This window comes from Sapajus apella, unplaced genomic scaffold (assembly GCF_009761245.1).
Source record: "Sapajus apella isolate SASKATOON/1434 unplaced genomic scaffold, GSC_monkey_1.0 scaffold136, whole genome shotgun sequence".
Lineage (NCBI taxonomy): Eukaryota > Metazoa > Chordata > Mammalia > Primates > Cebidae > Sapajus > Sapajus apella.
Genome location: NW_022437076.1, coordinates 3,314,335 through 3,341,951, shown reverse-complemented (window position 1 = coordinate 3,341,951; position 27,617 = coordinate 3,314,335). Strand labels below are relative to the sequence as shown.

General features: G+C 52.0%; 1 protein-coding gene across 1 annotated transcript in view; it reads right to left on the bottom strand.

Annotated features, from left to right (window-relative positions):
• RAP1GAP2 (RAP1 GTPase activating protein 2) overlaps positions 1 to 27,617 on the bottom strand; it is a 258,374-nt gene that overhangs the window by 105,002 nt on the left and 125,755 nt on the right. The window contains exon 4 of the mRNA XM_032263517.1: positions 10,551 to 10,635. Coding sequence (XP_032119408.1) covers positions 10,551 to 10,635 — 85 coding nt within the window. The remainder of the gene's footprint in view (positions 1 to 10,550; positions 10,636 to 27,617) is intronic.

Below are 27,617 nucleotides of genomic sequence, written 5' to 3'. Positions count from 1 at the left end.
CTCTTATTATTTCTGATGTGGTTTGGATATGTGTCCCCACCCAAATCTCACATGGAATTGTAATTGTCGGTGCTGGAGGTGGGGCCAGGTGGGAGCTGACCGGATCACAGGCGTAGATTTCTCATGAATGGCTTAGCACCATCCCCTCCATGGGGCTGTCCTCGAGACAGTGAGTGAATGCTCATAAGACCCAGTTGTCTGAACATGTGTGGCGCCCTTGCTGGCTCTCCGCTCCTGCTCCAGCCATGTGACATGCGTCCTCCCCCTTGGCCTGAGGCCACTCCAGCAGCCAAGCAGATGCCAGCATCATGCTTCCTGTACAACCTACAGAACTATGAACCTGTTAAACCTCCTCTCTTCACAAATTATCCAGTCTCAGGTACTACTTCAGAGCCATGCAAGAAGGGGCTAATACATCCCTATTCTACGAATGAGGAAACTGAGATACAGGGAGGCTACACAGCTAAGAAGTGGGGAAGCCTTGGTTGGTCATGGAGGCTCACGCCTATAATCCCAGCACTTTTGGGAGGCCAAGGTGGGTGGATCACCTGAGGTCAGGAGTTCAAGACCAGCCTGGCCAACATGGTGAAACCCCATCTCTACTAAAAATACAAAAATTAGCTGGGCATGGTAGCCCGAGCTCGTAATCTCAGCTACTTGGGAGGCTAAGGCAGGAGAATCGCTTGAACCCAGAAAGCAGAGGTTGCGGTGAGCCGAGATCACACCACGGCACTCTGGCCTCGGCACAGAGCGAGACTCCATCTCAAAATAAAATAAATTAAAAAAAAAAAAAAATGGGGAAGCCTTAACCCTGGGCAGACCTCCTCTAGAAACTGTATTCTTAGCTACAACTTTCTACTGCTTTAACTTCTTGAGAAGAACCTCAAAGGGGTCCAGGACCAGGTCAAAGGAACTAGATGAATCTCCCCTGTGGCAGGGGCGATCACATGGCCAATCTAAAGGAAAGAAGGAATGGCTGGAGAATCAATGGAGAGGGCAAGAAGGTTTCCAGAATGAGAATTCTAGGAAACCAGCCAGCTGTTCCTCCCACCAAGAGAGAAGAAGCACAGCTCAGCTGGCCTAGACACCTAGGTCAAAGCCGGTGGCTTGGGCTCTATCAGCAAACTTCAGGAAGTGTGGCTCCACTCTGGGGCCTCAAGCTTAGAAGGCCAGGGGCCGAAAGATACACAGGAAGAGGCAAGGGACTCTTATGAAGCAGCTACTCTGGGTTCCTTAGAGAGAAGCCCTGATTGTGCGTTTCTCAAGGGCGACAACTGCATCTAAATCACCATCGCCACCATCGCCATCATCACCACCATCACAGTCAATCACTGAGTACCTGTGTGTCCTGTGCTCCACTAGCGACTTTGTGGATGACCTCATGACTGTTCACACCCACTCCCCCAGGTGGCCACCATCCCTATTATACAAGTGAAGACACTGGAGGTCAGGGAGATTAAGTGACCTGTTCAAATGATTCACGCAAAGCAGCCTGAAGTGCTGGTGAAGACAGCACGGACCTCAGAGCCACACAGACCCCAGCCCGAATCCTGGCTCTGCCACTCACCAGCTACAGGACCCTCAGCAAATAACTCAACCTCTTGTGACAATTTCAATCGGAGATGCCAGAAGTAATTCATCTCAAACGACAGCTCCAAATGACTGCCAGCGGTTGCCTGCAGTGCTGTGTTGGACAGGATTCTGAGCCATGTCTAAGCTCCTGGGAAAGAGTGCCACGATCAATTACTAATAACTGCCGTGGGAGCAGAACGGTAGACCGATGGCAGGAATGTCACGTGTTTTCCATCCCTGATGCTGAGAAACACCACGCTTGAGAGACACTGTATACAAATACACGTGTGCACTACATCCCCGGCAGATTTTTGACTAAGGCACCAAAGCAAATCAAAGGGGAAAGGAAAGTCTTTTCAACATATAGTACCGGAACAACAGAATATCCATATGGGAATAAATGAACCTAGTGCCCAACATCACGCCATACATAATTAAATTGAATCGAGATGATCTTAGACCTAGAGCTAAAACAATAAAGCTTCTAAAAGAACACGTGGAAGAAAATCCTTGTGAGCTGGAGTGAGCAAAGACTTCTTAGGACACAGAAAGCTACAGACATAAAAGGAAAAAAGTCCATAATTAGACTTCATCAGAATTAAAACTTCTGCTCATTAAAGATACTGTTAAGAAAAGAAATGGGCCAGGGGCGGTGGCTCACGCCTGAAATCCCAGCACTTTGGAAGGCCGAGGTGGGCGGGTTGATTGAGCTCAGGAGTTCAAGAGTAGCCTGGGCAACATGGTGAAACCCTGTCTCTCTCTACAAAAAATGCAAAAATTAGTCAGGCATGGTGGCACAAGCCTGTAGTCCTAGCTACTTGAGGGGCTGAGGTGGGAGGATGGCTAGAGCCCAGGAGGTCGAGGCTGCAGTGAGCCATGTTTGTACCACTGCGCTCCAGCCTGGGCAACAACAAGACTCCGTCTCAAAGAAAAAAAAAATTAAGTTCTAGAACAGACAAAACTCCTTTTTGAAAAAATTCACAACACTGATTGCTCCTCGAGGGGGCAATTATGATTGACTGGGTAAGGCATGGGAACCTTCTGGGGTGGTAGAAATTTCCTGTGTCTTGATCAGGGTATGGGCCATGTGGATGCATCCATTAGTCAAAGCATACAATGCAATTAAGACTTAGGCATTTCCATGTCTGAATTTTTTTTTTAAATCCAGTTACACCCAGAATAATTTTCAAGAAGCATAAGCTAGTTGGCCTTAAAACGTGAACAGAATCAGGGAGAATATGCAGGTGCTCAGGCGTGCACAGGTGAGGAGGGAGACTCGCGCAGGTAGGTGCACATGCAGACATCCTCACGTTCTTTTTACTTTTTCTTTTTTTGAAATAGGGTTTTTCTCTCTCACCCGGGCCCAAGTGCAGTGGTGCCATCGTAACTCACCGCCAGCTCAATCTCCTGGGCTCAACTGATCTTCCCACCATGGCCTCCTGAGTAGCTGGGACTATAGGCATGAGCCACCAGGCCCAGCTGATTTTTTAATTATTTGTAGAAATGGGTCTCACTGTGCTGCCCAGGCTGGTCTCAAACTCCTGGCCTCAAGGGATTCTCCTGCCTCAGCCTCCCAAAATGCTGGGATTTCAGGCGTGTGGCACTGCACCCAGCCAACATCTCCACGTTCTTAAAGCCTACAGTTAGCATTCTCAGCCTCAGTAGCCAAATAAGCTGTTCCTCATGCCTGCCTTAAATGAGACGTGACCTTCCCTTGGCTCCCGGATGCAATCAAGAGGACAATGGGCAGAGGCTCCTGAGGAGACGTCACTGCGTCCCAGCTATGTCCAGAGCGGCAAGAGAAACACAGTCTATATGGAGACCAGAGAAGACTCCCCCAGGACCACAGAGCATCAGCAAGGGCCTCCTCCAGCAGCAGGAACGCGGGGAGTAAGTGTCTGTCTCTCCTATCCCTGTACAGGGCTTCCTTGCAGAGGGAAAAGCTGAAGCTCCTTGCTGATGTCCTTCAGCCCTTCCTGCCTCAGCCCAAAAAGGCTCCTGTTAACCCTCCCACAAATGCCTCCTCCCTTCATCCATCCAAAGCCAGTGAACATATGGGGAGCGACACTGTCACTCAACCCTGATGGGGGGATAGTCTCCCCGCACAGCCTGACAGAAGACAGGAGGCAGGACCCAGGAGCAAACAAGAGAGATGAAATCAGGCCTGGGGAAGGGCTACAAGCTGGAGCAGAAGCCCCCCCAACCCAACCCCAACCCCAGGGAGAAAGGTGGGCAATCCAGGAGCCTAAAAGGGAGGCCGGGAAGGGACCCAGCCAGCTCTGCCCAGAGGGATGGAGAGGGAGCAAGGAGAAGGCTCCTCTCATCTCCATTCTCTTCCCTGGCATAGGAAGCCTGCACACCTGCCTTGTCTACCATGGAGGGCGATGGGGGCACTCGTTGGCCGTGGAGAGCAATGAGCTAAGGAGCAAGGGAGAGACTCTCCACTTGTCCCTCAAATGGGTACTCCCAGCCTCCATTATCCTCTTCTAGAAAGGGGAAGGTCTGAGAGGGGCTGCACTCAGACTTTCACAAAGAAGGGTGGAGAAGGCAGAGCAAGGGCCACCTCACAGCTGCCTGAGCCAGCTCAGGGCCCAGGGCCGCTCCAGGGACAAGGTCAGGTCAAGTCCTGGCACAATGAACTTCAATGAAATGCCCTGTGTACATGCTGTGAGCATCAAGAGAATCAGAGGAACAACCCCTTTACTTCGCGGAGCCTGGAAAGGTTCCTGTCTATGGTCTCGGGGGATCTGCGCGACCCCCATGCTCACCGCCATTAGGGCCCCTTCCGGCTGCCCCCCCACCTCCCCACACAGCGTTTCCCCTCCTCTCCTCCCCACTGAGAAGCCGAGTTTCACATCTGAGCCTCGTAACATGCTGAGCCATATGGTTTCTCCCGCTCAGCTAGGGGCCCCTGGAGACAGCAGGCTCTTTGAGGGTGGAGACTGTAGCCTCAAGGTGACCCCAGGGGACCCAGCACAATTCTGGGCCCACAGTCTGCCGTCCCTAAACGCCTGCTGATCCGTCTGGGCATGAGAACCAGCCTCCTAAAAACATGTGGGCCTGGAAGCCATCCACAGCATTCCTGCAGACAGCCGCAAGCCCCTCTCCCAGAGCACCCGGCACCAGCCAGTTTGAGCTCTGGCTGGGAACTGGGCTCTCATTCAGCCCATCTGGTCAGCATCTCTCTGGTTGCTTTTTATCAACTTCATATTAGCAAAAAAAAAAAAAAAAAAAAAAAAAAAAGTCTTGAAAAACAAGCAGCAAAGAGATGGGGGAGGGTGCGTAGAGGTCCAGTTGCAGCAGGCATGCCAATGAGGGTGGGGATCCCGGGGGAGACGCTGAGGCTGGAGGCCAGCTACTGCTCCAGCCAGCCCTTCCCAGTGGGAGAGCTACAAGAGGAGGGGCCCTCTCTGGCCAAAAAGCATGAGATGAGCCAAGCACTTGACCAAAACTAGTTTGGGTCTTAGAATTTAACTTATTATGAGCACAGCACGGTGGCTGATGCCCGTAATCCCAGCACTTTGGGAGGCCAAGGCAGGCGGATCACCTGAGATCAGGAGTTAAATTAGCCCAGCGTGGTGGTGCATGCTTACAGGTAATCCCAGCTGCTTGTGAGGCTGAGGCAGGAGAATTGATTGAGCCCCCGAGGCGGAGGTTGCAGTGAGCCAAGATCACACCACTGCACTCCAGCCTGGGTGACAAAGTGAGACTCTGTCTTTAAAAATAAAGATAAGAAGAATTTAACTTATGCTGTTGACTAGAGGAGGAACACAGCTATCTTCAGTGGAGCCCTGGGAGAGTCATTTCCTACCTCAGGGCTTCTGGTTTACCTAGAAAGGAAATGGATCCATCCCTAACCTTCTATGACTCCCAAGCTAATCAACCAAAGGGGTACCCCTGCCACACCCTCCCTGGGCCTGCACTGCCAAGAGAACCAGGTGAGGCCTGCTTCCACTGCCCCAAGCTTAAAGAGCACAGAACTGATTCACGAACCCACAGGGCCAGGGACCCTCAGAAAGAGGCCAGCCTCTACCCAGGGTGTCTCTGGCCTCAGTGTGCTAGAATACCTGGGAGGTGTCAACCGAGCAGGTCACCCTAGGTCAGGGACATGTGGTTTTCAATCCTTTATGGGCGGTTAGCTGTCGCACAAAGGGAAAAACGTCCTAGCCATAGACAGACTCCTAACTGCGGCCACAGCCTGTCTGAGCCACAGACCCAAATGACATCCACAAAGAGAGCCCTCGGTCCAGGCACACCACACGCACTGACTCCCAACACCAAGCACAGAAGAACCCCCACCCAGTCTGAGTCCCCAGGACAATCCCTGACCTCTTCCTCTGCTCCCAGCTCTGACCCTGCGCTTGGGGTCTGGGCAGTAAAGTCACAGGCCGGGAAATTCCTGCGCTGAGCTCAAAGAGGAGAACAGAGCCCAGGGAGGAGGAGCCAGGGCATCTGCGGACTGTGGGCCGCTGAGTTTTCCCTGAGGCTGCCTGAGGCCCCTCCCAACAGCCGTGATAGGATGAATGCAGTCGGGGCACGCACCAGGCGGATGCTCATACATTGTTTTTTGAAAGACTATGTTAAAAATAATCCCTGCTGTGGTCCAGATCCCTGAGCACCCCTGCCCTTTCCACATGTCCTGACACTCAAGTCCTCCCACCTCATGAGTACCGTCTCCACCGTCTGACTTTCACCGTCTCCACCCTCTGACTCTATCTCCACTCACTCCTCAACAAGCGCTGTCTGCTGTCCACCCTAGCCCTCCCCAGGACTGGTCTAAGTTACACCCTAGCCCTCCCCAGGACTGGTCTAAGTTACACCCCAGCCACCGCCAGGCCTCAGGGCCCAGGGATCACTGCGCACTCTGCACTGTACCTGGCCTCTCAGCAGCAGCGGGAGCCGCTGCCCGCTCCACCGCCCTGTAAGGCTCCTCTCTCCACATGTCTTGGCTCCGCCTCCTCCGCAGAGACCCCAGCTCCAGTCTTTACCTGGGGGGTTCGTTCGAGGTGCCACCCCGGGAAACTCTTTTCTCGCTCCATCCTCTCCCTGAAGAGCTCACTCATCCCAACACTTCAATTCCCTTCTCTAGCAGAAGGGCTCCCAGGTTTTTACCTCCAGCCCAGAATCTTCTTCTGAGCCTCAGGCACATCCAGCTCAGTGCTTAGAACTGACCCCTGGACAAGACACGGTGGCTCACGCCTGTCATCCCAGCACTTTGGGAGGTCAAGGCAGGAGGATGGCTTGAACCCAAGAGTCTGAGACCAGCCTGGGCAACACAGCAAGACCTTGTCTCTACAGAAAATTTTTTAATTAGCTGGGCTTAGTGGTACGTACCTACATTCCCAGCTACCCAGGAGGCTAGATGGGAAGATCCCTTGAGCCCAGGAGTTGGAGGTTGCAGTGACCTAGGAATGAGCCACTATACTCCAGCCTGAGTGACAGACCATGACCCTGTCCCTAAAAACAGATTTTTTTTTTATTTAAAAAAAGAAGAAGAACTGAGTCCTCAGCCTCCCTCCTGCACCACCCCTCATCTCAGAGAATGGCTGTACCATCTATCTGGTGGCTCAAACCTGGGAGACATTCTCACCACCTCCTTCTCCCCAAATCCTCGTATCTCAACAATTTACCACCTGCACAATATGAGCTCCAACCACTTCCAAACAACCTCCCGCCCAGCTCTCCGAGTCAGGCTTCCGTCCTCTCCCCTGGATCTTGCAACGGCCTCAGCTCATCACCTCGGAGCTCTGTTCCCTGCCACGCATTTGCCATATGACAGCCGGGTGATTTTTCCAAAAGTCTCACCTAAATCCTCTGGCTAACATCTTTAATGACTCCAGTGCTCTTAACCAGGAATAAGCTCTAAAATCTTCAGCAAAATGTCCAAGTATCTGCTGGATCTGGTCCCTGCCTACATGGAGAGGTCCCAGCCTCTACAACTCTAACTCTGGCTTCAGCAGCCATTCTGCCCTCCTTCCGGTTCCTTCTCTCTCTCGGCTGCCTGAGGGAAAGTGCAGAGGCCCGCAGCAGTGCTTCTCAGGCTGTCATGTGTATACCAGTCACCGAAAATGACAGTACAATGCTGACTCTGATTCAGAGATCTGGAGGGGAACCTGAGACTCTGCAATTCTAAAGAGCTCACAAATGATGCAGGTGTTGCTGGTCCCTTGGCCTCGCTTTGAATAGCAAGAATCTAGAACACTCTCCTCCAGTCAGACTCCATCTTAGCCTAACTAGCACCTACCTGATTTCCAGGACTCAGCTTAAATATCATTTCCTAAAAATAGCCCTACCTGCAGCTAGGTGTGGTGGCTCATGCCTGTAATCCCAGCACTTCAGGAGGCCCAGGCGGGCAGATCACTTGAGTTCAGGAGTTCAAGACCAGCCTGGCCAACATATGGTGAAACCCAACCTCTACTAAAAATACAAAAATTAGTCGGGCATGATGGCGGGTGCCTATAATCCCAGCTACTCGGCAGGCTGAGACGGGAGAATCGCTTGAACCCGGGACACAGAGGATGCAGTGAGCCAAGACTGCACCACTACACTCTAGCCTGGGAGGCTGAGTGATATTTCATCTCAAAAAAAAAAAAAAAAAAAAAAAAAAGCCCTACCTGACCCTCTCTGAGACTAGGTTAGAGTCCCTCTACCTCCTAACCTTACATTTCTCCTGACCTATGCTGTGCTTCTCCTTTAGAACATTCATCACGTTTTGAAACCCTGTCTCTACTAAAAATACAAAATAGTAGTTGGGCATGGTAGCAGGTGACTGTAATCCCAGCTACCTGGGGGGCTGAGGCAGGAGAATCGCTTGAACCCAGGAAGTGAAGTTTGCAGTGAGCCAAGATCGTGCCATTGCACTCCAGCCTGAGCAACAGAGCAAGACTCCGTCTCAAAAAAAAAAAAAAAGAAAAAAGAAAAGAAAAAAGAATAGTCATTACTTTTAACTGTCTACCCCTCATTCCTGACATTACTTTTCAATGTTTGGCTCCCTAGCTAGACTACAAGCTCACCACAATATCTTGTTTACTACAAGGTCCCCAGAACCCAGCACTGGGCCTGGCAGAGGTGGGGTGGTGGAAAGCTCTGGGTCTGGCCTGCCCAGCATCCATGTCCCCTTCTTCTCATGGTAACACTTCAATTTTCCTTTAGGAGCTATCGCTCCCCAATTCCCAGTTCTTACGGTTTAGGTTGGTGGTCATGAGATCCAAGTTTGGCCAATCAGAGCCTTTCATCTCTCTGGTCATGGTGACTGGTTCAGGGACAAACATGTGACCTAAGCCAGCCAATGAGCTTCTTCCCTAGGACTCTGTTAGAACTACTGGAGGAAAAAATGCTTTTCTTTGCACTGGGGTTACTTCGAAGGACAGATGCTACCACCATCCTGCTGCCACAAAGGCAGAGCTTGACAAAGAATGAAACCAACAAGGAAGAGAGAAAGAATGAGACCGATTTCACAGATGCAGTCATGCCTGCCGTCTATGCCTGCAATTTCAAAGGCAAAATTTTCCCTTTTAAGCCAAAGGGAGTTATTTTCTGTCGCTTACAACCAGGAGTCCTAACTAATGTAAAATTCAAATAAATACTGGGTGTTGAATGAATTAAATGAGTGCATGAGTGAGTAAGTCTGCCAAGAGAATTCAGGGACTCCTCCTAGCAGACTGTCAGAGTTCTCCCTGCAAACTCCTGCCATCCGTGAGGACAGAGACAAGCATCCCACAGCCACCTTTGTAGACCAAGGGAAGACCCGGAACGGTGACAGGTTTCTTAGCATTATCCTGTGCAAATGAGCCAGCCCAGGACAACCTGAGCTGGGTGCTGGGGCAGGCACTAGGCTAGTGAAGGTGGTCTGGCTTCCATTGCCCCTTCCCTTGGTCAGCCCTGCACCCTGTCCTGCCCCCTGCCCACCACTGACCTCTTAACCCACCCAGGGCACGCTCTGGCTTCGCCTCTACACCCAGGCTCCTCACTGCATACCACATGGCTCTGTGCATGACGGGCATCGAATATGGGACAACAACAGGAAGATGGGTAGGTTTTATCTGCTTCCTATGAGGTGTCCTCTTGAAAAAGATTAGGTTCAGGGAAGAGGAGGGGTGATGCGGAGCAGGGAAGAAGCGATGCCTGATTATCTCCCTGTGAGCCACTCAGAGCACAGCCCCAGGACAGAGAGAGGAGCTGGCCTAGATGTCCCCTCAGATGACTCGGGAGGCAGGTGACTTGCTCAGTGCGAGTCCTCACTCACCCCATAAAGTGTGAAGAGGTAGGAAGGGAGGGAGGAGAGCATGCCTGCCAGCCCTTGCAGGAACACTGGCTGAGCCAAAAGTCTTCCCCGAGGACCAGCTGTGTGGCCATCCTGCAGGGGCATCGGACTGAAAATGACAGGGGAAGGTCATGGGAGCAGAAGGGCACTGCTCCCCCAGCTCCCGTCCAAGAGTGAGAAGGTCCTGGGCCTAGTGGCCTGGACTGTGGCCTCCCCAGGAAAAAGGCGTACGAAGGAAGTGCTGATAGGAAAATAACCGCCACCCAGACCCGAACCTCCAGCCAACCCTTCCACGGGACCTGGCGTGAACGGGGCCAGCACAGAAGGGCCAGCCAGAGGCTGGCAGACCAGCAGGCAAGTGCCCTTCAAGTCCCAGGAGGGCCACCGCCCAGCCCTGGGCAGTCCTTCTGGGCAGCTGCCTTCTGTCCCCCAATTTCCTCCTGGCTGGACCCCTCGTTCCCAAACTCCACCAAGAGTTCTGCCAACCCCAATTCAGTCCCAGTCAATGTCCTCACTGCCCCTCGACGCAGACACCCAAGTCTCTTGTCACACTTCCCCCACACTGGAGCTTAACTGTACACCTCCTCCGAGGTGTCAGGACACTCCACAGCCCGCCTGCTACAGGAGCCGCTGGGCCTGGAGCCAAAGCCACAGCAAGGCCCCAAGACTTCCCCACACGCTCCCCTCCCTGCCTTCCTGAATCTAAGCCTCTTACCTTCATGGTGGGAGGCGCAGTGAGAGGAGGGGACAGCGGCCGGTCTGGGAGGGTCACATCCGAGCTGTTGGCCAGATCCTGCTTCCTGTGAAGAGGCCAACAAACAGAAAAGAGGTGAGTAAGGACCTGCCTGCATCTTCCCTTCTCTCCTTCGCTGGGCTCTGGGACACAGTTTAACATACAATGCAGGCCAGGCGGGGTGGCTTACGCCTGGAATCCCAGCACTTTGGGAGGCCGGGCAGATCACCTGAGGTCAGGGGCTCGAGAACAGCCTGGCCAACACGGTGAAACGCTGCCTCTACAAAAATACAAAAACTAGCCAGGCATGGTGACGTGTGCCTGTAATCCCAGCTACTTGGGAGACTGAGGATGGAGAATCACTTGATCCCGGGAGGCGGAGGTTGCAGTGAGTCAAGATCATGCCATTGCACTCCAGCCTGAATGACAAGGCTAAAACTCTTTTTAAAAATATATATATACAATGCAGAAACCACAGGTGGGAGCATCTTCTTTACTCCAGATGCACCAAAATCTAAAGCAATGCTACTGTAAGCGTGGTCCCTAGACCACCAGCGTCACCTGGGAACTCATTAGAAATGCAGATTCCCAGGTACATGCCAGACTCTCCAGCAATAAGCTCAGGAATCCGTGTGCTAATGAGCTGTACAGGTGATTCTGCTGCACAGTGAAGTCTGAGAACCATGGGGCTAAAGAGACCCAGGACCAGGGCTGGGTGGGAGAAGAGGAGGGGAGAAATGGGGATTCATTCCCCCTCGGGCCCTTCTGCACACGCGCATGCGCACACATACACACACGCCCTAGCCGAAGAGCTGACCTTGGGAGACAGGCTGCCTGCCGTGCATCTGCAGGTAAAACTGAATTTAGTCCATGTGGGCTGGGGTGGTGGAGAGGCAGCTAAACAGAGCGTGTCACCATGGCAACGTGGCTGCGACAAGTTTGCCGTGCTCACACACTCCCCACTTTCCATCTGGCCCTCGCTGGTGACCAGGGAGTGCTGTTTATGGTCCCATCACCAGGCAGACGGTTTAGCATGGGATCAGACCTCAAAACAACGGCTGCACAACAAGGCCAGCTGGTCAGAGCCTGGGGAATCCCCGGGTGAGGGACTCCAGTGTCCCGGACAAGCCCTGGCTGCACCCAGGAGGGGACAAAGGGGCTGGGAGACCTGTGTGAAAAGCTGAAGAGGGCCGGGCTGTGCATTCAAAGTCCCCAACTTTACAAGTGTTTTCTCCTCTAGAACCTGCTCTGAAGCCGCTGAGTCAGCCCAACCCCCCGGTCCCGCATAAATGGCCAAAGCACCCTACTGCCAACTCCAGAGCACGCTTCTGCACATTTTCCCAGCCCAAGTCCTGCCAGAGAAGCCACAGTTCCAACCCCACATCTTCCTCACGACAGAAACCCACCTTCCCTACAGAGCCCAGCCCTCCAGCTTTGCAGAGGCCCAGACCCCCATCCTGCCTGGCTCCCCCTGGCCCACGGAAAAGGACCAGGCTGACAACACTTCCCAGGCGAGGCCCACAGGCCCATGTGTACCCCTGCCATTGACTACCCCTCCCTATGGCCAGCTAAGGAGCGAGATAAGGGGTCCGGGGACCACCTGGCTTAGCAGAGGCTCCATTCAGCGCCATTAACCTGAACCCTGCAATTCCTGTCTCCTGCTCCCCCATCTGCCTTCCTCCTTCTTTCTTCCCGGACCTTGCTGATGTAAGCTTTGCCGACTGGAGGGGGGGCCTCACGCCTGATCCAGACTGTAACTGGCTTAAGACACCAGCAGGGCCGAGACAGCACATAGGTGTGTGCTCACACTCACACTCACACACGCAGAGGAAGGCACCAGCTCCTGCTCCCTCTCAGCTAGAACCACCAGCCTCCTCTGTCCGTGCATGACCCTGATCGTTGCCACTGCGGGGTCCAGCCTGGCTGCTCTGCCGGACCCCCGCCTGCCTGTGCACACGACAGAGCTCGGTCCAGCACAGCCTCACCTCGTCATGCCACTTGGCCCTGTCCCCAGCAGCCACAGCTCCTCCTCCATGGTCCTGGCCCTGGAGAGCCATGATGTGCGAAAGGAAGAATGATCAAGCAGGACGGCATCCCCCTCAGGTCACCTTGGGCCCACGGTGAGGATGAGGCCAGCTCCCCTATGAGGCTGGGGGCCCGGCAAAGAAAAGCACGCAGGGAGGGGAAGTAAAGCAAGCCCCCCCCCAGATTCAATAGGGCCACTCTGGGCTTAGCAGAGAACCTCTGGAGATGGCTTGCAGGCACCTTGATGGACCGCAGCCCTGGCTCTCCAGGCACACACAGTCTAGAGGAGGGCAGAGCTGGTTTAACCTCGCCAGTCACGGGATGCTCTAGAAGCAGGAAGGACTCTCAAGTTGGAACACAAGGCAGCTTCTGACCAGAAGGATTTCCCCAACGATGCCTGGGAGCTTCAAAGGCGCTACAGCAGACATGAGCATCAGCGGTGACCAGCCTCATACAGCCTCCAACGCTGTGTCCGAAATGCCAGAGGGGGTGCCAGGGTAGACAGGAGGCATGACTGCCACCCTCAAAAACATCAGAACTGGGCCTGTCGCAGTGGCTCACACCTGTAATCCCAGCACTTTGGGAGGCCAAGGCGGGTAGATCACTTGAGGTCAGGAGTTCGAGACCAGCCTGGCCAACATGGCAAAACCCCGTCTCTACTAAAAATACAAAAATTAGCCAGGCGTGGTGGTGCATGCCTGTAATTCCAGCTACTTGGGAGGCTGAGACAGGAGAATCGCTTGATCCCAGGGGGCAGAGGTTGCAGTGAGCCAAGATCGCGCCACTGCACTCCAGCCTGGGCAACAGAGCAAGACTCCATGTCAAAAAAATAAAATAAAATAAACAAATTTAAAACATCAGAGCTACACACAGGCTCTCAGTCACAAGGTAGGATCTACCCTGCCTGGTGTACAGATGGCTTCAAGTAGCATCTATAGGGGACAAGGGCCACACTACACCATTCTCACTCTTGACTCCGGCCCTCCCTCTAGTTGAAGAGCTAACTGCCTGTTATGGATTGAACTGTGTCCCCCAAAAAAGATATACTGAAGTTCTAACCCCCAGTACCTGTGAATATAACCTTATTGAAAATCGGATCTTTACAGATATAATCAAGTAAAGATGAGGTCATTAGGATGGTCCTTAATTCAATAGGACGAGTATCTTTATAAGAAGGGAAGGCAGGCCGGGCACAGTGGCTCCCGCCTGTAATCCCAGCACTTTGGGAGGCTGAGGCGGGCAGATCACCTGAATTTCAAGACCAGCCTGGCCAACATGGTGAAATCCTGTCTCTACTAAACATATAAAAATTACCCGGGCGTGGTGGTGGGTGCCTGTAATCCCAGGTACTCGGGAGGCTGAGGCAGGAGGATCGCCTGAACCTGGGAGGCAGAGGTTGCAGTGAGCCAAGATCATGCCACTGCACTCTAGCTTGGGTCTCAAAAAAAGAAGAAGGGAAGGCAACAATATAAAGACACACACAGTGAGAATGCCCGTGACAATGGAGGCAGACACAGAAGTGATTCGGCTACAAGTCAATATATGCTGAGGCCTGCCGACCCCAGCAGAGCTTAGAAGAGGCGAGGAAGGATTCCTCCCTAGAGCGTTTGGAGAGAGTATGGCCCCGCTGACACCTTGATTTTGGACTTCTGGCCTCCAGAGCTGAAATAATAAATGTCTGTGGCTTTAAGCCATCTGTGGTCCTTGGTAACGGCCACCCTGGGAAGCGAATGCAATGCCCAAGCCTCAGGTTCCAGCCTTGGCATAGAGAGCCAAAAACAAGGAAGATGAACTAAGTCCTGCTTCTGCCTCGCCACCCCTGCTCTGATCAGCTATGTTCAGCCTTGTCCTGCCTCAGGACAATGACATTTACACATGAGCCACCCTCCCAAGGACGGCCAGGCACAGCCCAGCCCAGCCACCAGCTGGCACCGAGATAAGACAGAGTGAGTGACGCGGTGCTTGATGCAATTCTATCCCCTTCTCTCCCACTCAGGCAAACATATCACACACGAGGAGGTGAAAGTGATGTGATTCTATCAAGCGACAACCTTAAATGTGCTCTGATGACAAGCAAAAGGTAAATCCTTAGCCCAGGTGACAACTTCCTTGTGGCCCACCGGGATCTGTCTTGCCACCTGTCATGGCACTGAGATTGAAAACTGTACCCCTCAAGCAACCCAGCCCCACACCCACATGCAACTCTAAGGACATGGGGTCCCAGACCCACACAGGAAACCCACAAGGGCCCATGAGAGGAAGGGTTGGAGAGGGAGACAGCTTGGAAAGCAGAGAAGGGAAAAAGGGTGGAGAGAGGCCGGAGGCAGATGACGTACTCAGTTGAAAGAGAAGGGGGTGAGGGCAGGCTGTAGGGCCACGTCAGCCTCTGCCACCCAGGGGGAGTCCTGGAGGCACTGCCTGTTCTCACACAGTGCTGAGGTTCCCTGCTCTGGGATTCTTTCCCTAGAAGCACGGGAGATTCTGGGGCAGATGGGAGGGCTCAGGGAGACCAGGAAGCATCCTAGCCAGCTTTGGTCAAATGCAAATTTCAGGAGGAAATAGTCAAAGGGGCTTGAGTGGAAGCTGAGAAGTCAAAGGGCATGGTTCACCCAGATGGAACGAGACAGACCCCAGGGGGAGCCCCTGTGGCAGCACCCAGGCCTGCAGGGTCCTCGCCTCCACCCTCGGAGGGCTCGCCCCAGACCATCTTGAGGTCACTGCAGCCGCCACGTCTCACACATGGCTATGGAGAGTACCCCACACCTGGAATCAAGTGATTCCTGGGTTCCAGTTTGGCTCTGCCTGCTACCCAGCTGCAAGGTCCTGGTTAAGTTACCTCACTGTGTATTGTTTACTTCACCTGCAAAGATAGGAGTAATAATGAACTGAGGAATTAATAACAGCTGGGGACGGATGAGGTGGCTCACGACTAATCCCAGCACCTTGGGAGGCCGAGGTGGGTAGATCACCTGAGGTCCGGAGTTCGAGATCGGCCTGGCCAACGTGATGAAACCTTGTCACTACTAAAAATACAAAAAATTAGAGGGGCATGCTGGCAGGTGCCTGTAATCCCAGCTACTCGGGAGGCTGAGGCAGGAGAATCGCTTGAACCCGGGACGGGGAGGTTGCAGTGAGCTGAGGTTGCGCCATTGCAGTCCAGCCTAGGCAAGAAAAGCAAAAGAAACTCCATCTCAAAAAAATTAATTAAGAAATTTAAAAAGTAACAGCTGTGAGATAAAACATGAAGGCCTGTATAAGCGTAGACCATGGTGATGACGATGATGCTGATGATGATTCTAACTCATAAAATGTAGATCTGGTCTCCAAGTGGACACACAGAAGCAGGGGGCCAGGGCTGTTTAACTGCCTTGGAAAACATTTCTGGCATCTCAAATGAGCACCAGTTCTAGCCTGGGGATCTATTCCCAGGATCATAACCATCGGTTAATAATCAACCACAGGAAAAACACCCACCTAGCAGCAGATGGCTCCGGGGCCAGGTCTGAGGCCCCCTCCACGCAGGGTTCTCCCCTTTCCTGCACCCTCCCCATGCCCACTCCCAGCGACCCACCCACACTCAGCTACGCCTTCTCTTGCTTTCCAAATAGCCAAGCTAGAGGAATACAGACAGCTGGGCACGGCAAAGAGCTTCTCGGGAAAACCAACACAAAAGGAACAAGAAAGATGACTCATAATGGCCAAAATGGGAGACATCCAAGAGTCCACCCGTCAACGAACGGAAAAATGAAATTCGGTTGCTCCACACCATGGAATATTGTTCACCCATAAAAAGAAATCAAGTAAAAATAATTCATTTTCAAAGATCAAAATAAACAAAATAAACAAGGATAGCACGTGACTCTAAGGACAGCAGAGAGAAAAGGAATGGGGTGCTAATGCACACGACGGCACAGTGCACCTAGAAAGCATGATGCTGGGTACAAGCAGCCAGGCACCAAAGGCCACACGTGTGTGATTCCACTCCCGTGAAATGCATACACCAGGTGGGGAAAATAGAAAAGTTCCTTTTGAAAGTTCCCTTTCTTGTTAAAAAATAAATCATAAGTGTGCTAATAACTTTGTGAGACCCTATCCTGTGTCGCTGTTAGACATGCCATGCTCTATGTCCTTGTACTTTCACCAAGATATCTGTGCTGGACGTGCTCGCAGGCATGTCCCAGCTCGCCACTGCTTTTGCCTGTTTAGAAAAGTTTTAAGTTGTTAGCCAGTCGGGTGTTGTTTAGATTGTGAGGTCTGGCTCCAGCCAACGGAGATCAGACACAGCAGTAAGGATGACCCCAAATGCATAAGGGATACATTTGTGGATTTTCCTTTGTTCACTGTACGCTCGTGGCACAATGGCTAGTGAGGTTACCCTTTCCGCAGTCCAGGAAGTAAAAAACTGTGTTGCTAAAAAATCCTTTGTCTCAATGCTAATTTTTCTTTGCGGCACTGAACATCTATTTCCAACAACAGGCAAATCCAGACAGAATGGTGATGAGTGGTTGCCAGGGGCTGCAGGGAGAGGGCAATGGGATGCAATTGCTAATCAATACCCATGCTAATCAATACTCCAGCACCACTCCAGATTCGATATGTGGTCAGGTTATCTCACCCCTCCATGTCTCAGCTTCCTCACCTGTAAAATGGCGTAACAACTATCTACCTCGCTGGGTGTTATGAATAAGGCCCAGAAAGCAGTTAGCACAGTGCCTGGTACGCAGCAAAAACACAATAGCTGTCGCCTTATCGGGGCAGTGGTTGCTGACAAGGCTCACGTCAACCGGACAGATGGGCATGGAGGAGGAAGAGCCAAAGCAGAAACTGATCAGGATGGGCACGGAGGAGGAGGGGCCAAGGCAGAAACTGATCAGGATGGGCATGGAGGAGGAGGGGCCAAGGAAGAAACTGATCAGGATGGGCACGGAGGAGGAGGGGCCAAGGCAGAAACTGATCAGAGTGGGCATGGAGGAGGAGAGGCCAAGGCAGAAACTGATCAGGAGTGGACAGGGGCAGGGACACCTTCAGATCTGGGCACTCGCTGTCCCATACACTGTGGCTGCTAAACTGGGAGGCAGGGACATGCAAGCTCAGCCACTGTGTGGGACCCACCAGGCCCTGGGTGTATGCACATGGCTGGATTCCAAGCCCCAAGGGGACAGACATGGAGATGAGGACACCGATGACCCTCACGCCTGTGCTGGGGCCAGTGTGGAAGGGAGAAAGGGCATGAGCCCAGCAGACCTGGCAGAGTGTGGGGGAGGGAAGAGGGCACTGGGTTCAGGAACTAAAGGCTCCAACAGGTGGAGTGAGTGGGTGGCTTGAGAAGGAGCAGGTGTTGCGCGCCTGTTCACACCTGGCAGGGCTGACCTTGGGGCCACAGCCCAACCCAGCACACGCTCTAAGAGGATCTCAGAAATTTGGAGCACTGACTCTAGACCCCAGATGGCCGGGCGAGGGGGCTCATGCCCGGAATCCCAACACTTTGGGAGGCCAAGGTAGGAGGATTGCTTGAGCCCACGAGTTCCAGACCAGCCTGTGCAACATAGTGAAACCCCATCTCCATAAAAAATTTTAAAGTTAGCCAGGCGCATGCCTATAGTCCAGATGCAGAATCAAGTGCCTTGAGGTCCCAGGGAAGAGAGGGCTGGCTATTCAGGAGGCTAAGATGGGAGTATCACTTGAGCCCAGGAGATCAAGGCTACAGTGAGCTGTGATGACATCACTGCACTCCAGCATGGATGACAGGGTAGGACACTGTCTCAAAAAGAAAAGACTCTGCAGAAAATGCAAAATGGCAATCCCAACTCCTAATTCAATCCCAGGGTTCACAGACACAGAGCAGCCGCTGTGGTAGAGAGCATCAGATGCCATCCAACAGCCTCACCAGGCAGACAAGCACACAGGATTGCCAAGGAGCACCCACATCCCGAAGCAACCTCTCCTCTCCTCTCCAAGGAAGAGGCCCCTTTTCCAATCACCTCAGGCCAGGTTTGCAGGAAGTGAGCAGCAAGACTCCAGGAGGGGCCAGGCATGGTGGCTCAGGCCTGTAATCCCAGCACTTTGGGAGGCCAAGGTGGGCAGATCACCTGAGGCCAGGAGTTTGAGACCAGCCTGACCAATATGGTGAAACCCCATCTCTACTAAAAAGACAAAAATTGGCCAGGCACAGAGGTTCACACTTGTAATCCCAGCACTTTGGGAGGCTGAGGCAGGTGGATCACCAGAGGCCAAGGAGTTTGAGACCAGCCTGACCAACATGATGAAACCCCATCTCTACTAAAAAGACAAAAATTGGCCAGGAGCAGTGGTTCACACCTGTAATCCCAACACTTTGGGAGGCCGAGGCAGATGGATCACAAGGTCAAGAGATCGAGACTATCCTGGCCAACATAGTGAAACCCCATCTCTATTAAAAATACAAAAATTAGCTGGGCATGGTGGTGCGTGTCTGTAATCCCAGCTACTTGGGAAGCTGAGGCAGGAGAGTCACTTGAACCCAGGAGTCAGATGTTGCAGTGAGCCGAGACTGTGCCACTGCACTCCAGCTGGGGTGAAAAGAGCAAGACTCCAACTAAAAAAAAAAAAAAGACAAAAATTAAGGCCGGGCACAGTAGCAGTGGCTCATCCCTGTAATCCCAGCACTTTGGGAGGTCAAGGCAGGCAGATCACCTGAGGCCAGGAGTTCAAGACCAGCCTGACCAACGTGGTGAAACTGCATCTCTACTAAAAATACAAAAATTAGCCAGGCGTGGTGGCGGGCGCCTGTAATCCCAGCTACTCAGGAGGCTGAGGCAAGAGAATCGCTTGAACCTGGGAGGCAGAGGTTGCAATGAGCCGAGATGACGCCACTGCACTCTAGCCTGGGTAACAGAGCAAAACTCCGTCTCAAAAAAAAAAAAAAAAAAAAAAAAAACCACAAAACAAAAATTAGCCAGAAATTGCTTGAACCTGGGAGGCAGAGATTGCAGTGAACCAAGATCATACCACTGCACTCCAACCTGGGCAACAGAGCAAGACTCCATCTCAAAAAAAAAAAAAATAAGTCTCCGGGACTTATAAGGTGTCAGGAAGTACAACTGGCTTATGGACACCTGTTTATAAAGTGCCAGAGCCCTCAAGTGAGGGGACAGAAGCTGGAGGAGGTCAAAAGGGGCTCCAGGTCCCCTACAAGGAGCAGCTGGAGAGCAGGAGGCCCAGGCTGTGCAGGAGCTGTGCGGGCTGCAGTCTCTGCTGCAGGCCACAGCCTGCGCAGGATGATGAGGCTACATGTGAGCACAATGGGAGGCCTGGACCAGACTCTGTAGCTGCAGCTTCAGAAGACGCTCCAGCTGTTCTCTGGGTGCACTGGATGAGGACAGCACTGTTCTTCCCTAGAGGACCTGAAGTCCCAAACTGGGCCGGGGCTACAAGAAAGGGCAGGAGCCAGGAACAGGACCCTATGGGCAGACCACCTGGAGAACCTCTGCAGCCTCTCTGCAGGCCTCCCATCGGGGGGTCTGAGACTCATCCTCGTGCACCAATCTCAGAGCAATGGAGTGATCTACCCACATGGGCTAATCCTCACACTGGGAACATAAGCCTTTCCGGATAGGCAGCTTTCAGAACTGATGCAGGCTTTATGGTTTACACCCGAGCCCGTAGATTCCGAGTTCTGTGTGAGCCTCAGGTCACAGAGTCAGATAATGCAAGAGCTGGACCTCCGCCCTGAGATCTCGGACTCCCATTCTAGTGCTCCTTCCCACTGCAATGAGAAAGCCAGTTCTGCCTGGCCCAAGTGCCACAGCAGGGAGCGAGGAGAGGACACTGGACAACGTCTTCCTGTGTGTTTTAAGCTTGAGCTCTCGGGGACCCAGGGTGGAGTGTCGGCATGGGAGGTGACGTCTGCGCGATTCACAAGCCTCTGGGAAAATGATCTGGGCAGGAGACGAAAATGCAAAATCCATCCTGCAGGCCCAGCACACCCACGTGGGAGACCCGGGTGCCAAACATGAATTGTGGGGTTGTGGGTTAAAACGAGATGCAGAATCAAGTGCCATGAGGTCACAGCGAGGAGAGGGCCGGCTCTCCCTGGGACACCAGCTACAGGATCTCACAGGAGGCAACGGCTGATCTAGGTCTAGAGAATAGGCCAGCACTGACCCGCCAGAGAAACAGTGAAGGGGAGGCAGAGGCGGGACGTGGAGGAAGGTGAGCAGCATGATGAAGAGACCACTGGTGTCACTGATGCCACCCAGGAGACACATCACATCACTTGAGGGCACAGAGCAAGCCCGCAAAAGGGACCGACAGGCCGGTCATGGGGGCTCGTGCCTGTAATCCCAGCACTGTGGGAGGCTGAGGCGGGCAGATCACCTGAGGTCAGGAGTTTCACACTAGTTTGGCCAACATGGCGAACTACCGCATCTACACTAAAAATACAAACAATTAGCCAGGCATGGCGATGTGCGCCTGTAATCCCAGCTACACGGTAGGCTGAGCCAGGAGAATCACTTGAACCTGGGAAGCGGAGATTGCAGTAAACTGAGCTTGTGCCACTGCACTCCAGCCTGGGTGACAGAGCAACATTCTATCAAAAAAAGTGGGCGGAAGGGCAAATGCCAGCAAACAGACCTCAAGGGTGAGGGTACGGCATGAAGTGATCCACAAACACTATCTCATTTAATGCCACAATCCATTGAAGGAAATATTATTAATCCCTTGCTCTGTCTCCAGGCGTCAGGCTGGAGTGCAGTGGCACGATCTCGGCTCACTGCAACCTCCACCACCTCCCAGGTTCAAACAATTCTCCTGCCTCTGCCTCCCAAGTAGCTGGGATTACAGGCATGCGCCACCACACCCAGCTAATTTTAGTATTTTTAGTAGAGATGGGATGTCACCATTTTGGTCAGGTTGGTCTCGAACTCCTGACCTTGTGATCCATCCATCTCTGCCTCCCAAAGTGCCGGGATTACAGGCGTGAGCCACCGTGCAAGGCCTATTAACCCTTTTTGCAGATGGAGACAATAAGGCTCAGAGAGGTGAAGCTGCCAAAGGCCATGATGCTGGAGAGTGGCAGAACGAGGCTTGGACGCAGGCCTGCCTCCAGGATCTATGGCCTGAACCACAGTGCTACGCTGCCTCTGAGGAAGAGAAGGAACCCCCTGGAGAGGAGCTCCCCTCACCCACAGCTTCCCAGAGAGGGTGCAAGCACCCCTGCTGGCCCCCAAGGGCACCTGGAGTGGTCTTCACCATAACAGTCACTTACTGAGCTTCGACAGAGACCCTCTTTGTGGCAGGCCACCCTGATTTTCTTTCTATGGTAGTGACGTTAAGGTGCCTTCTGAAACAAGTCCATTGAAGTTTCAACACCTGAGCCAGTTACAGGAGAACGCTGCGTGCCCGAGACAGGTGACACACACACACACACAGGAAACAGTGCCGGCGCTGTGCGGACAGTGAGACTGGGGGGCAAAGGGAGGAAGCCAAGGGGCCCTAGGCGGGGTGCCCGTGACCTGCAGGGCTTTGCTGGTGGACTGAGTCTGTGAGCAGTAGAGAGAGAACAGCGCGCTGGAAAGGAGAGGTCTCGGGAAGAATGAAATGGGGCCAAGGGGCACTGCACTCCACTGCGCTCACAGCCACAGAATGGCACAAGAGTCGGAGTCATAAAGCATTTTGGAGGCAAAATTAAGATGACATGGCGACAGAAAGGAAAGGAGGGGCTGAGAGCCAAACACACCAAGAGACCGCGGTTTCAGAAAACAGGACAAGGAGGAGAGTCGGCTTTGCGAGGGGCAGGTGATAAGGTGCTCTTTCTGGACACACAGGGAGTCAGGGGCCCCTGGGACACCCAAATTGGTTCAGAACAGAACTGAAACCTAAGCGGAGAGTAGGTGTAACAAGAGCAGATGTGGAGGCTGAGGCCAGGGGAGGAGTGGAGGCCCTCAGGGACGGCATGTAGGGCTTTGGGGTTCTTTTGTTGGTGTTTTTTTTTTTAGACAGAGTCTCACTCTGTCACCCAGGCTGCCATGCAGTGGACGTGATCTTGGCTCACTGCAACCTCTGCCTCCCAGGTTCAAGTGATTCTCCTGCCTCAGCCTCCCAGGTAGCTGGGATTACAGGCACCCACCACCATGCCCCACTAATTTTTGTATTTTTAGTAGAGACGGGGTTTCACTGTGTTGGCCAGGCTGGTGTCAAACTCCTGACCTCCGGTGATCCACCTGTCTCAGCCTCCCGAAGTGCTAAGATTGCAGGCTTGGGCCACTGCATCTGACCTGATTTTTTTTTTTTTTTTTTTTTTTTTTTTTTTTTTACTTAAGACAGGGTTTCGCCATGTTGGCCAGGCTGGTCTCAAACCCTTGACCTCAGATGATCCACCTGAGGATCCGCCTCGGCCTCTCAAAGTGCTGGGATTACAGTCATGAGCCACTGTGCCCGGCTGGGTTTTGTAAAGCAGAAATGAACAGGAGCCCTCCAAGGGCAGGAAAGGAGAGGTGAGAGAGGAGAGCCTGCTGGGATGGCTGGAAGTGGGGAGATCCTATGCCAAGGAGGGGGTGGCAGGCAAAGTACCCCTCACACCTGAGCTGAAGAAATCACCAAGCCAGTTGCCTGCGCACCCAGCCCTTCAAATGCACATCACTCAGAAACTGCCGACCCAGCAGCTCCCCGCCCGTGGTCAGCGGCTCTGCCTGGCAAGACCCAGCCTCAGTGGAGAGAGCCACATCATGGTCAGAGCAAAGGCAGCCAGCGTGCAAGGTCACAGCCTCAGACAGCTTCAGAACCCACTCACAAAACCCGAGAGTCACAAGGTGTGGGATATCAGCACTTTCCCAGCCTGTAAGCGCTCTTAACCTGGACGGTGAGGACAGGAGCGTTCATCTTATGATTCATTCAGTGTGGATGTATAACTTTTATCACAATAAGAAATCATTTTTAAGCAGTGATGAGTAGGTACTCTCACTTCCTTTAGGAGATATAAATATAGACACTCTGAAGCCTGTTGAGACTTCCAGGATGAACCTGTCAGACTGACCACATGCATTTATCATCCCACTTCTTCTGAAACTCCTTAAAATAACAGTAAGGGGGCCGGGTGCAGTGGCTCACGCCTATAATCTCAGCACTTTGGGAGGCTGAGGCAGGCAGATCACCTGAGGTCAGGAGTTCGAGACCATCCTGGCCAACAGGATGAAACCCCATCTCTAATTAAAAAAAAAAAAATACAAAAATTAGCCGGGTATGGTGGCAGGTACCTGTAATCCCAGCCACTTGGGAGTCTGAGGCAGGAGAATCACTTGAACCCGGGAGGTAGAGGTAACAGTGAGCCAAGATCATGCCACAGCACTCCAGCCTGGGCGACAAGAGCAAGGCTCCATCTCTAAATAAATTTTTTAAAAAATAACAATAAGAGGGTTTGGAAAAGTGTGAATGGAAAGGACAAACACATGGAAGAGGAAAGCTTAGTCTACAAGAGGTCACGGGTGTTTAGAAGATGGACAACAGACAGGAGATGATCAGCACGCTTTGTGGCGTGATGGAAGCTCTAGGCCACATGTCCACACAGGAGGATGCAACAGAAAAAACAAGTGTTTCACCCTGCAGAACCCCAGGAAGGCCACAGGTCCTGCACCTGTGATACAGAACCAAAAACTTGTTGGGGTGGGGGGGTGTTGATACCTGAGATGCTGAGCCTTTCCCACCAGACAGATGATCCCCTTACCCCCCACCACATGAGTAATTGAACAATCCTCTAGAAAAGATCTCATCTGGGTTCCTCCAATGGAAAGGGCAACCTGCTACCAAACCACCACTGCCCTGCATGGAAGCCCCGCGGTACCAAGCCGGCCTACCCACATGGAGACCCAGCCCACTTCCGGGCATCTCACTCTTAAGTACAGAAGAAAACCAAGGATGCCCAGACATCTGAGGAAGCCTCGAACAGGAACATGTGAAGAATCAAAGGTAACTCCAAAAAAAAAAAAAAAAAAAAACTATAAATTAACATCCTCAGAAAGACAAGATTCTGTGTCCATGATATAAGAAGAGAATGTGGATGGGCACAGTAGCTCATGCCCATAGTCCCAGCACTTTGGGAGGCCAAAGCGGGTGGATCACCTAGGTCAGGAGCTCAAGACCAGCCTGGCCAATATGGTGAAACCCCATCTTTACTAAATATACAAAAATTAGTCGGGCGGGGGACTGTAATCCCAGCTACTTGGGAGGCTGAGGCAGGAGAATCACTTGAACCAGGGAGGCAGAGGTTGCAGAGAGCCGAGATCAGGCCATTGCACTCCAGCCCAGGCGACAGAGCAAAAGTCAGTCTCAAAAAAAAAAAAAAAAAAAAAAAAAAAGAAGAGAATGTTGTAACCATCAGGGGACAAGAAAAAGGTCTTAGACATTAGAAATATGATGAAAAGACTTAAGTTGAAGAAATCTCCAAAAGAATATGACAAAAACATAAAGATGCAGAAAGCAAAAGAGGAAAGAGAAAAAAAGATCATATATCTGACCAAGGAAGTTCCCAGAAAGAGAAAGGGGAGGGGAGCTGGTAGCTAGGGTCCAAAGCTGGCATCTCTTCGCCCTAATGGTTTTGTGTGGTCCCCTTCCCTTGAATCTGGGCTGGCCCTGTGACTCGGTTTTGACCAACAGAATGAGACAGACGTAACATCACTTAACTTTCAGGGATGAGTCACAGGAGCTCTTGCAGCTTCCATCTCAACCTCTAGGAAATTTGCTCCAGACAAAGCAAGCCAGCATGTGAAAGATCTGACCGAGACTGTCCGTGCTGTGGCTGGGGACATGAAGCGGCTGCATGGAGAGAGACGCCCAGATATTCCAAACATCCCAGTCCATGCACATGAAGAAACCATCTTGGGCATCTCGGCCCTAGCAGACGCTTTGAGAACACAGCCAAGCTCCCAGACACACGGCCCCAGCTGACCATCACAGTCATCTCCAGCCATCTGAGCCATCCCAGACACCGTGAAAGCAGAGACAAGCCCTCCATCTCCAATGTGCCCTAGCTGAATGCCTCACCCACAGAACCTGGGCATAATAAAGTGGCTGTTGTTTCACCATAACAGAAACAAATCAGCAGGGAAATAGTACAAGAACATCTGCCAGACCTGAAGGTCCCGAGTCTCTGGGTCCACCAAGTACCTAGCATAGTACGAGATCCACCCCAAACACTGTCAGAAAATTTCAGAACATCTGAGCAAATGAAAAATTCTCCGGACTCCAGAAAGAAAACATAATATATACCATATACAGAGAAATACATGTCCGGGTCGGGCTTGGTGGCTCAGCACTTTGGGAGCCAAGGCGGGCAGATCACCTGAGGTCAGGAGTTTGAGACCAGCCTAGCTAACATGGTGAAACCCCATCTCTACTAAAAATACAAAAATTAGCCAAGTGTGGTGATGTACACTTGTAATCCCAGCTACTCAGGAGGCTGAGGCGGGAGAATTGCTTGAACCCAGGAGGCAGAGGTTGCAATGAGCCGAGATCGTGCCATTACACTCCAGCCTGAGAGAAAAAAGCAAAACTCCATCTCAAAAAGAAAAAAAGAAATATGAATCTGCATATCATCAAACTTTTTTTCAACAGCAACTCTGGAATCTGGCAGGCAATGATGTAATACCTTTCAAAATTCTCAAAGAAAATTCTTTTCAACCTAAAATTTTATACACAGGCAAACTATCAACCAATAAAGGCATTCTGAAATATGCAAGAGCTCAGAGAAATTCACTCCCTTGCACTCTTTCTTGGGAGTCTACTATGAAAAAGCAACAACAGCTCACCAGAGGATGGGGGCTCTGGAAGTGAGGTCTCCTGGTGGAAAGAACGAAATTGACAGGCTATCTAATGGTGCATGCTTGGTAGAGATGGGGGGGGTAGAGAGGGGCTATCTATTAAAGTAATTGTGGTAGGAAAAACAAAAATAAAGAGGCCAGCTACAGTGATTCTCACCCGTAATCACAGTACCTTGGGAGGCCAAGACAGGAGGATTGCTTGAGCTCAGGAGTTTGAGATCAGCCTGGGCAATACAGTGAAACTATGTCTTTCCAAAAAAATTAGCCAGACATGGTGGCAAGCACCTGTGGTCCCAGCTACTTGGGAGGCTGAGGTAGGAGGATCGCTTGAAACCAGGAGGTCAAGACTGTAGTGAGCCGTGATTGTATCACTGCACTCCAGCCCGAGTGACAGAGTGAGACCCTGTCTCAAAAGTTAAAAAAAAAGAAAGACAGATCCATAGAAAACAATGCTAATGGCAGAAACGGCAGTTAATCATTAACTCCAGGAAACATGAAAAGTTATACAAGAAAGAAATCATAATTACAGTACCCTCTGACTTAGCAATAAATAACATTTACACAGTCATAAAAAGTAAACATTGACTGTTGAACTGGATCAAAAACCAGTGCTACTGGAAGGATATGCTGTGTAATAAGGGGGTCCCATGTGTTGGCTGAATTCCCGGTAAGCCCAAGGAGAGAAGGAGCCCCATCTCACAGTACCATAGACAGGGATGTGTTAAATCAGCCATGCTAAGAAATCCCCCAGCGGCCTGCAGGCACTGGAGGCTCCCCATCACAGAGCCACCTGGCCTCCCAGCTAAGCCACTACTCCACTCCACTCTAAGACTCTGTGTCTTAAGCCTTAACTCTTCCGAATAAGATTACTTGGTGACATAATGGATTAGAAGCTTCCATCCTTGGTTCAAACTAAATAACAGTTTCAGTGGGGACAGACCACAGCATTTCAGGGTAAAACTGCCTGGTCTATTCAGTTACTATAATCACATTATTCTATATCTATGATAAAGTCTCACTCATTAGAAAGACAAATGCGTGGAGCTGTTTTCCAGCACTGAGACAGGGCACCTGGCCCATCCTCGTTCCTCCCTTCTTGCTTGTGACCGTGGTACATTACCGGAAGATGAGCGTACAGAACAAGGGGTTCCACCCGAGGCCATGCAACCAAGCATAGGTGACTTGGCCCCGAGGGACCAGCATGTGATCTCATCACAACAACATGCTCTAA